The following is an 11192-nucleotide window of genomic DNA, read 5'->3' on the forward strand; positions in this document are numbered from 1 at the left end:
AAATGCAGAAACAAAAAAGAATTAAAAACAGTTAGACTAAAGAAAATGAACTAATGATGTTTCAGTTGAACTGTTTAACTAGAACAGTCGATGGCAATCCTAAACAAATGTGTTTTTAGTCTTTATTTAAAGGAACTCAGGCTTTTCACACTTTAACAGTTTTCTGGAAGTTTAATCTAGCGATTAGTAGTTATTATTTCAATGATTTTCCCTGCTGAGCTCTGGATGCCTGCGGCTCATCAAGGGTTTTAGCGAGTCCCTCGACTCCTTTAGTTAATGTTCATCGTCTCAGAATAGGTGGACCTCCACATTTGACCCTTGGTTGGTTTGCAGTTGTGTAAACCTCTCCACAACTTCCTCTCTAACCTATCTGCTGTTTTTCTTTGCATCCATGTTGCTGTTTTTTCTTTAATGTTGTTTAGCACCAACCTTTAGAGATCTTTACAGAATTGCTTTTTTGGTTTCAGGAGGCTTCTTTATGGAAACCAGAATAAAGAGGTAGTTGATTTTGGTACTAATGCATGCAGTATTGTTCAAAAAACATACTGTATGTTGCTTTGCCTGTCTTGTTCTATCAAATTACGCATATAACATTTTGTGGTTGTGATGTGACAAAATGTAAGGAGGGATATAAACATTTTGTAAGGCAATGGGAACAACAAAAAAAAGTTCAGCTGGAAATGGTTATTCATCTGGAAACTTTTTGACCTGAGAGTTTAATTCTCTGTAGTTTCTCTGCATAGTAAAGAAAATATGTGGTTTTGAGCATAGCTGACATGTGAGTGTTCACTTACTTATTCCGTATTCATCATAGTCATCATACCAGTTTTTCTCAAATGGAACAGAGGTTGTGGGTTCTTCTGTGTTATAAAACAAAATGAACATCAAAAGTAAGTTAGAAACCATGTTCATAGTTTCAAAAAACTCCATCTATATAAGTAAAACTTTATAGGATTACATAGTTTAATCAGCAGTTTTACACATTAGCCCCGCCCCCATTTGCTGGACCACAACATGAGATCTGCTACTGCACCGCCCGCCTATAATTAGGTTGTTAAAGCTTTAATTTACATTTACAGGAATCATAAATTAGTTGGGATCTGATGACAGGGCTCCTTTGAATCCCACAACAAAACCATAGACAGTCCTGTTGACTTAGTGGAACCTAGCAAACCCACCCACTCCCGTCTGCAAAAGTAGGTTAGGTTGTTGCACAGACTCACTGTAATGTCAATCCCATGTGTTTATGGAAGCCACAAGTGGAACAGAAATTCCATATGTGCTGTACTTCTGGGGATGTCTCACTAGTGAAAATTTGCCATATTTTGTGGGGGTTGGATATGAATCTAATAGGAAGCTTTTGTGACAGCAGGTACCTGGGAGGGCTTCAACTATGATCTCAGGGCTGACCTCTTCACCGTCGGGAAATGGGAGATTATCAGGAAGTTCAACTGCAGGTGGGAAAAAGACAAAACTGGGAGTTATTTCACTAGAAGGAAAATGCGGCACAGAGTCCATGAGTTAAAAAAAAAACTGGAAAGAACTAAAGTTTATGGCAAATACTGGAAACACTTAGTCATGACAACATGTTATAGTGTCAGAAACAGAAACTTTTCCACATTCTGTGGACTAAATGTTGCACTTTAATATGTTTGTCCTCAACTGGAGGCAAAGAGCAGCGAAGTTTTATTTTTGTGTCTGCAGAAACAAAGCCAGGAGTCCCAAACATACCTGTTGCATCCCAGTAATCGCTGTCGCCTGTCCCAGTCTTCCCATCCACAGCAGGGCTCCCAGGAGTCGGGTCCGCCTCATTCCAGTAGGTGTCATAGTTATCAGTTACTGAAGGGTACGGTTCCTTCTCATCTTCCTTCCAGAGGTCGTCGTAGACGTCGGGCGGTGAGGTCGACGGCTTCTCCTCGAAAGCTTTCCAGTAGTCATCGTAGACGTTGGGCGGTGAGGTTGATTGCTCCTCCTCGAAAGCTTTCCAGTAGTCATCGTAGACTTCGGTCACTGGCTCAGCTGGGTCCTCCTCATCCGGGTTCCAGAACTCATATGGAGGCTCAGTGCTTGGAGATGGAGTGGTGTTAACCCCCCAGTAGTCGTCATCTGATTTCCAGTAGTCGTCTAAACAGAGAGAGGGAGAAGCTCAGATGTGCAAACAAAACTACATCAGACAAAAACATCTTAAACATGTGGAGCTACATATATAAGCAGCGATTCTGTGTTTTTTTTTTTTTTTGTTGTTGTTAAAAGCTATTCTTTATTTGTTTGTACTAAGGTCAAATGCAACAAGTCCCCTCCCCCACATGTTGCTGTATATTACATGTTGGTTGACTGAAAGATAGCGCCTATAAATGTTTTTCTCATTTGCAAGAAAAAACAATTCGGTAATATTTTCCCAGATGGAAAAAAATAAAACACAGAGGAAGCGTGGAAACTATAGAGGAGCATTCATCATTCTTATAAAGGTAGCATCGCATTGAAATTGCTGCTATAGGTGTCAGGTTTGGGAACTCAATGGCTGCTAGAGCAGGTAGCCTGACTAATAAACCTGAAAATTTTAATACATCTGAATTAATCAATAAACAGCAGAACAGTGAAATAGTCTGCATAACAAGCAGCATGGAGATAAAAAGTAAAGCTGGCAGAATTCAAAGTTTTCAAGGCAACAAACTTGAAAAAATGTCGGGTTTTGGACTTTAACTTAACTATTTAAGTGTTGCTTTAAATTTTTTCCAAACTTTGAATTCTATGTTATCTTTTTTTTGTAACCCAAAATTCTTCAAACATATGTAAAAGTAGTTGTGACTCAGCAAATGTAATAAATACAGTACAAATCTCAAATTCATATTTCAAAATTATACTTTTATTTAGTGGGGAAATTGGTCATCAGATTTTTTTTTTTTTTAGCAAACCCTTTTTGTTTCAAGGATAGTAACACAGTTTCAAACTTGCAACCTTTACAGTCAGGCCAAATGCTCTGCTCTCTCATCCACCCTGAGGCATTTCCAATCTCTGAAAACTTTTAGAAAATCTAAATACGTAAATACTATCATTTTAGTTACTCTAGGAATAAACATTCTTTCTCTGTTTTAAATAAAACTACACAGATGATCAACATCTCAGATTCTACATGGTTATTATCTATAATTTTCATATAAAGGTCATCAGTCTGGGGGAAAATGGTCAAATATGCAGAGATGTTATTCTGTGCTTCTAATTTATTTAAATATTGGTACAGTTTCCTCCTTTATTAAACTGATCGAAGATTTTTTTTTTTATTATTATACTTACAAATGAAAATCCACTGCAACACATATAATGGTCATTTTAATTAGTTCAGTTCCTCTCGTTGGTTTAGAGTTTAGATGCTTGCTGAATTTCCGCCTTTTATTATTTAGACAATCAGCTCATTTGCTCTGACAGAATGTGTCTAAATGCCTTTGGTAACATCCACTTCCACCCGGCCTTTTCTGGGACAGGTTTAGTGCTGAACAGGAACTTTCTGCAAGGATCTAATGATTCCATGCAGAAAGCTTTTCCTTAAATCATGCTTTAGTTTTACTTGTGTCCATCTTGCAGATCAGGTCAGCAATCCTGAAATTATTCATGACCATTTGACTAAATAAAAAAGCTACTTTTATGGTAGTATAAATCCCACTCTGCAAGAATTAGGAAAATCCCAACTTTATTTCGAATGCATTTATTCAGTGGAAAAATTCATCTTAGAAAATGATATAACAGCTTTCATTAAAATCATCTATATGACCCCTGGTAGGACCTCCTTCAATTCCCTTTAAATACCGAAAATATAACGAAAAAAATATGGAAAAGTTTGGTTGGATCTTTATGCTAAGAAACATTTTACTAGTATGCAATGATTACTTGTGTTTGAGAAAGTTAATATGATTAATATGAACTCTTTTCTTTCCAATTTTGTTATTCAAAAAGGGAAATAAAGGAGAATAAGTATTAAGTTTTGTAAGGTTGCTGTTTGTTGACCTTCACAGATTAAAAAAAAAAAAAACAGGAAGAGAAAAGCTATTTGTCGGTATTTTGACTCATATATAAATTCAGAGCAATAAGTAAAAAGTTCAAGATGTGTTACCAGAGTCGGGGTAGTAGTCAGGCTCAGCTGGGGGCTCAGTGGGTGGTTCTGTTGGGATTGCTGGAAGAAAGACAGAAACCAGGTTAAGTAAAACTCCTCTAAGTCAAAATAAGTTCAGTGCGAACATGGCCGCTGTGTGTGGTTCTTACTTGTTGTGGTGGGTGGGAGGGTTGTGGTTGTTGTCTGCCTGTCTTTCTTCTTTCCCTTCCTGTCAGTTTTGGGCTTTTTGGTAGCATTTGGGTCCTTTGGTTCTTTGTTCTTCTTTTTGTCCTTCTTTTTCTTCTTGCCTTCCTCCGGTGCTCTTCTTAGCCTGCTTAAAATGCCTGTAGGGACATAGAAGCAGTCAGGACTAATGCTAACTTTAATGCCCTACCTTCTGAACACTTCTAAACCAACGTTAGTCTGTTTAATTCCTGATCCAGATAAAAAAAAAAAACGTAGCCCCCAAGGCTGAAAAACTACTTTGCAGAACTTCTGATGGCATCCAAACATGATGAGTCAACAACAAATACTGTTCATTAAATACCTTTAAAGGTTTATAATTTTATAATTTTGCAGCAACTTCTTTTTTTTTAAGTTTTTAAGTAAACACCGCTGTAGGAAGAAACCAGACAGCTGGATTCATTTCAGTGGTTTCTGGAGATCCATCAGTATTTCCTTATGAGGTTGTCTGAAGCTCTGCCGAGCTTTCATGGAAAACACGTCTCTCTTTTTCCATTAGCTTTGTACCATCAGCTCAGTTTTAATGAAACTAACTCTGTCAACAAACGCACCATTCTTAGCGCAGTACCTTTATGTGAAGCTCAGCAAAGAGCCTAATTGATCTCATTGTTTGTTTATTGTAAGTTAAAATATGTTCAGATTACAGGCTCTTCGATGGAATGCATGGAAAATATCCAAAGGTCTGCACTAATCTTCCAAGGCTACATGAGGGAGGGGGGGAAAATATCTGCAAACTTGAAACTAACCAAATCCCAGGAGCTACCGGCGCTGTGTCCATCTGGTGGGGCTAAACAAATGAACTGGTGGACAGGTGGACATCTGGAACGTCTCTTTCCATGTTGAATGCTGACTGACAGCGGGTTTGCATCTGTTTTTACTCTTTCACGCTCAGACTGCAGCGGCTTGCAAAAATATTAATGTTACCTAAACGTTTCCAAATTAGTTTACAACCTTGATACTAAATGCTGGGGGGTTTAAACGCAGCTAGCATTTCTATTCCGCCTTCTTTATTTGGATACCCCAAAATGAGAAATGAAGCCAACTGTCTTAATATATCACTTTAAATAAACTCTGCCTTAGCCAGTCAGTCGCAGTATAAACATGCCTATGTTCTGTGAAGGCCTGAGAACGAGTGGGATGAGAAAGAAGAAGGAACGCAAACAGAGAGGAGGTTGGCGATGTTTAAAGAGTTAGAAAAGAGAGTCCTGCTCAATCTATCATCATAAAAGGCAAAGTTTATGGAACAAATGCAAACCGCCCCAAGGAAACCGAGAGGCTTGAATAGGGAGAGGAATAATTAGAAAGGAATCAAAAAGGTTCATAGTATCTGTTGTGAAGGCATTTATTTAGCAATTTGACGCAATTCGAATGAAAGCACCCACCAACGAAGCATGGTGGTGGCAGCATTGTGCTTTTCTGTGCTTTTGCTTCGGAGAAGCTGGTCGGGACTGAACCGTTGAACAGGAGAGTTCTGACAACTAAACTGGCTACAATGGCCAACATCTCAAAGATCAACAGCAACACACGGAGCTCCAATGGAGGGAAGATAGCTGCTCATGCTAGCATTACCATAGATGTCAGTAGAAAATGATATTTAGGTTGCTCTACTCATCTTTGATCATGTAAGCAAAACATTAATATCTCATATAAGTTAAGTTAATATAATTAAACAGATTCTATATATATAAACAAACAAACACATTTCACATGACTAACTGTAGAAATATGAAATGGAGTAAAATAAGTAAGCTTTTTAATAATGGTTGAGCGTATGTGACACTTAATAACCAAACATATCAAGTCTGTATCAGATCTGCCTGTATTTTGAACTACTGGACGCCCTGGCACCCTAACTGTCTTGGAGTTCCTCTTGCAGAACTCTGCTGCTCAATGGTTCTGGAATGAAATGCAAGGAAGCAGGAGACTTGGTTGGAGGCAGAGGGTGACCTTTGAGCCCACAAACACGCAGTCACAGAGCTTCATTGTCGTTCATAGATGCTCTCCATCCATGAATGATGCTTGAAATACTTAACTGGGCAACAATTTAGTCTCTAAATGTCAGAAATTGCGAGAGATGGTCTTTTAAAAAAGACTCCAAAATGTAACTGCAGCTCAGGGTGGATCTAGAGTATTAAATCAGCCAGATGTAACACAGTCCAATATTTTTATTTGCTACAAGTAATCAGCACTTTGTGTTGATCTATACAGTCTTACTTCACATAGCTTACCAGCCTGTGGGGTCCCTTCTGTTTCTCTCTTGGCCTTGATGCTGCTTCTCAGTGGGTGTGGGTCCGCTGCAAGTTCTTGCTCGCTTTCTGGGTCATCCAGGGACTTGTCTCCAAGCTGATCCTCTGACTGCTTCTCCTGCAGGAGAGAAACTATTCCCCCGGCACTCCTCCCTCCTCTGGGAATCAGCAGGCAGCAAAGGGCCAGCAGAGCCACAGATGCAGTCACAGTGTGGCTTTTCATATCTGCTGTAAATTTCCTTTGGTTTTGGAGTTTCTACGTCTTTCTCTGTCAGCTCACTCCAATTTATCTTCCAGAAGCTAAAGCTCACAGCCTCTTTTTAATGCTCTCCAAACTTTTACTCCAGCAGGGAGGTCTCCTCCTTCAGCTCCACACGTACCACATCCACAGTGTGTCAGGTCAGTTGAGCTGAGACTGGGCTAGACAGCGACGGAGGGGGAGAGGGGAGGGGAAGGAAGGGAGGGGGTAGTTTGCAGACACGGAAGGGGAGAAACACCTAAAGCAAAGCAGTCAAATGAATAGACAGGGCTCCTAATTGGTCAGCTGAAAAAACAATAACAAGGCTAGAGGATCCTCTTCACCTGCAGGACGAGTCACAACAGGTGTAGAGCTGAGACCTCAGATTGCAGGGCAGGACAGGTGGGGAAGGGTGCGCTGGGTTTGATGCTTCTGGTTTAAAAAAGGAAACTGTCTGCTTTATGTCTGCAGCTCCTTTTTGAATTCCTCAGCTAAAGCTCTGCAGGATCACCACAAAGCTGAGCAGCGGGAGAGAGGAGTGAGTCCTCGGACACCAGGTTACACAAGCAGAGCTGGAGGGGGAGGATAAAAAAGGAAAGAGAAGGAGGACAAGGGGATTTTGAGAATAACTGATCTGAAACAGATAAAAACAATGAAGTGTTCTTTTTCAGGTCACGGGTCTCTTCAGTGGGTTTGTTGTTAACCATTATCTCCTTTTTAGGAGAATAAAGTAGCATCAGCTCTCTGAGCTTATGACGGTCATAATCTTATAAGGTGGGCTGCTTTGTTTACTGTCCCCCATGTCTATCTCCAGCTGAGTCTGGTTTTCGTAAAGTCTGACAAGAGCCTGAAGCTCTGATTGGATTTTTAAGTTTTCCTGTGGAATAATTTAAGGTAAAAAATCTGACACTTTCCAATAAAACACAGCCAATTATTCTTCAGCAGGAATCGGATCCAGAAGCTCTTGTGCAACAAAGACTTCTTTCAAACTGAATATATTGACATTATAAAACCTTTCACTTAAAGTGCAGGACTGGACTGAAAACTAAGGCAATCACACACATAAACCTGCCGATACAGTTCGGCTCATATGATCTCAAAATGCGGGGGCAGGAAAACAAGAAATGTTTGACAAGAATTGGGCTACGGAGGATTACATTCTAGAGAAAATAACCAAAGTGTGCAGCCATATCTCTGGTGGGTGTGACTACAGTTAGGAAGAATGCAGCTGATAGTCGTACATAGAGCGAGGTCAAGCAGAGGCCATTTTAACCAAAGGGGATAGAGATGCTAAAGCTAACTAAAAAAACTAATTACAGACAGATACACAAATAACTATGAATGTTGTTGTACTCTACTTTACTGTAATGCATCACTAAATATATGGGAAAAGAGGGAAATTTCAGCTATTTTCATTCATTTCTGATATATTTCAATCAACCACAGTTTGGCTTCCTAATATAAGGTGTTCCAGTGGTTAATAATAATACAACTTAAATTTAGCATTGGAGATATTTACCTCTGCATTTAACCCATACCCTTGGGGAGCAGTGGGCTGCCATTGTGTGGTACCCGGGGAGCAATATGGGGTGCAACCTTGTCAGAGCACAAGTGTAGTGCTCTAACCCTCTAGGCCAACACTCCCCCTTAACATTCAACCCTCATCATCCCTTTAGAATAGTAAGGGATTGCTGATACATGTGACCATAATAATGCCATTGCTAGTCAAAAATGACAAAAATCTGCTAAAGCTTTGTGTTTAAATTACAACAAGATGTTTCCAGGTGCATCAGAGTTTGGACTCTTATAGAGGCAGACTTCATGTAACTGAAGGAGGGATGAGCCTAAAAACCTGATTCAATAATTTGCCTTTTATTCAATTTAGAAAATGAGCTGAGAGAATATCTGAGAGCATAAAAATCATCATATGAACCCTCTATAATTGAAGGACGCGGTTTACCAAGGTATATTTCAGTAATTTTCTTTACGCCTTTTTGTTAACATTGGTAGACTAATTAGCTTCATATTCTTCTTGCCCACCTGCCCCCACCCATCCTCACGACCTTCTACAGAAGCACCATATAGAGCATTTTGACCAGCTGTGGAGGCTGCAGTGCCGCAGACTGGAAGAAAGTGAGAAGAGTCATGGAACAGCAGAGAGGATCATCAGGGCTCCTCTTCCCTCCATTAAAGACATTTCATCACGGCGTTGCATTTCCTGAGCAAGTAACATCATCAGCAGCGCCTTACACCCCCACCATGGACTGTTCTCCCTGCTGCCCTTTGGGAAGAGGCTTCGCAGCATTGGATGCAGGTCCAGCAGATTCTGTAACAGCTTTTTCCCCACCGCCATCAGAATGCTGAACTGATAAAACTCTAATTAAGACTCTACATCACACTTGAAAACATATTTGCACTACCAACATGGCTGAATTTTTCAATCCCTTTAAATAGAACACAATTCAATGTTCTACTGCAATTTGCACCATATTTATTTATTTTGCACTTCACTGAACCTTCCATAGCAATGCATTTTGCACCATGTCTTTAAACCGGATTTCTTTTTCTCCTGCACGTTTTACATTCTTGATCACCGCTGCACATTATAAATGGTAGTGTTAATTTCACTGTTGTAAGCTGCTTATTCACTATTGAAAGCTGTATGCACCGAAATATTGTTTTGTATACAAGAGGACAATAACATTTGTCTAAGTCTTTTTATATTGTTGCTTGATTTGCTGCTAATATCTGTTGGGAATTTCACATCAGGTGAAACATGACAGAAACTGACATGTACACATTCGCAGCACTACATTAACTTAATAAGCCTGCTGTTTATGTGCCACTATAAATGTACATATGTGTTAGAAAAAGCTGAGATGTGGGAATGCATGTTTAAAGTCTGCGCACACAGCCTTGAGCTGAGCATCAGGATGTGTTGGGCAGGAAACAATGACATCAGAGAGCCGGGAAGAGAGTTGGGGGAGGGAAGTCGGGAGTGAAAGTGAGAGAAATATGCTGCAATCCAGCAGGCTCACTAGGTACAAATGGATGGAAAGCGATTTATAAAACTCCATCCTGTTCTGTTTAATTCATTCTGACTGGAAATCCACACACCAGCTGGATATGGGATCTGGGCAGGATGGCTGGGCTCTAAAATATTAACCCTGAGAAAGGCCTCTGACTGTTACAACCTTTTATCCCTCAATGAGAAAGAGTGAGGAAGTGTTAACAAGCATAAGAAATCTTATACAACAGAGTCAGTTTACTTTATTGTTTATTGAGTGTAAAATCAGGGATTCTGGTTCAGAGATGCTTACATTCTTTGCTTGACGTGATTCAGCAGATCTAGCTCATCTGGTTCTGTGGGGCTAAGAGCCAAAAGTCTGATCCAGAGCAGATGTGCCGGCATGAGGCGTCAACATGCCTAGCTTTATCAACCAGAGATGAAATTCTCCTCCGTTTGATGGATTTCATATATTTCCTGACTACCATTTGCTCGTAAAGTGAAAGCAGATGAGTTTTTTATTTCCTAATAAAGAAGAAGAAAGTCTGCCACTATGAGAGCTTTGGCGCTCTAAACAAGCCACCAATGCAGCCGTTTAGTCCGAATGATCAAACATCTGTGGGTACTGCAGTCAAACTTCAACATCATTTAGAACAGTGTTCAGATGTGAAAAGGTCAGTTTGGTTTTGAAATCTGAATCACTGAGCAAGGCTTAGAGATGTGCTCTGAAATCTGAATTTTCATCTTCACTTGATTTGTTTTTTGCTCTCAGCACTATCCTACAATAAAACATCCAGTATAATGTGTCACACCCTCAAAGAGAAAGTGTGCTCTCTAGTGGCTGCACAACAGAAAACCTATACAAAATCTATATTCATTTTTAACTTGCAAATAATTTTGAGCTTTTTTTTTTTTTACTGATACTCAGTTAGGTTCATACGTTTGCATACCTGGCCATTTTTTAAGAGAATAAGAAGATAAACACTCAGCTGCCTCTCATGGGTGAATCAATTTATTATGAAACAACTTTGTTTGCTCTTTCTAAACCATTCAGGTTTGAGATGAAGCAAAGTGGCTGAATCATCATAAGGCCAGGAGACCAAGATGGCCCCCAGAACCTCAACTTTTATCTGCCAAAGCTGGCAGTTTGGAGCATTTTCACGTCCTGGTGCATCACTTGTGCAGCTGCCAGGCTGATTGTTAATACATCTTGCCATCAGTGTTGGCCAGCTTACCATTTCTGTTCCCTATACATCCATATTTTACTGTTAGAACCGTGCCCTTTAATTGTAAATCATAGGCTTTGTTGACTCGTGGTCATAAAGTTCACTTAAAACTCCAAATAAATGTTCTCCAAAGGTTTTGTCAATG

The 11192-nt window shown here is 39.8% G+C and overlaps 1 protein-coding gene across 2 annotated transcripts in view; it reads right to left on the reverse strand.

Moving 5' to 3' along the window:
• LOC107092754 (inactive carboxypeptidase-like protein X2) overlaps positions 1 to 6982 on the reverse strand; it is a 19177-nt gene extending 12195 nt beyond the window's left edge. Inside the window, exons 1-6 of one of the 2 annotated variants that reach the window (XM_015387390.1) lie at positions 6559 to 6982; positions 4258 to 4431; positions 4109 to 4168; positions 1732 to 2124; positions 1377 to 1451; positions 795 to 857 (exon numbers count right to left, since the gene is read on the reverse strand). In XM_015387390.1, coding sequence (XP_015242876.1) covers positions 795 to 857; positions 1377 to 1451; positions 1732 to 2124; positions 4109 to 4168; positions 4258 to 4431; positions 6559 to 6799 — 1006 coding nt within the window. In that variant the 5' untranslated portion in view covers positions 6800 to 6982. Of the gene's footprint in view, positions 1 to 794; positions 861 to 1376; positions 1452 to 1731; positions 2125 to 4108; positions 4169 to 4257; positions 4432 to 6558 lie in introns of both variants that reach the window. The other variant, XM_015387389.1, reaches the window with a different exon arrangement.
• Positions 6983 to 11192: the final 4210 nt, after the last annotated feature.

This window comes from Cyprinodon variegatus, unplaced genomic scaffold (assembly GCF_000732505.1).
Source record: "Cyprinodon variegatus isolate N-32 unplaced genomic scaffold, C_variegatus-1.0 Scaffold393, whole genome shotgun sequence".
NCBI classification, from domain to species: domain Eukaryota; kingdom Metazoa; phylum Chordata; class Actinopteri; order Cyprinodontiformes; family Cyprinodontidae; genus Cyprinodon; species Cyprinodon variegatus.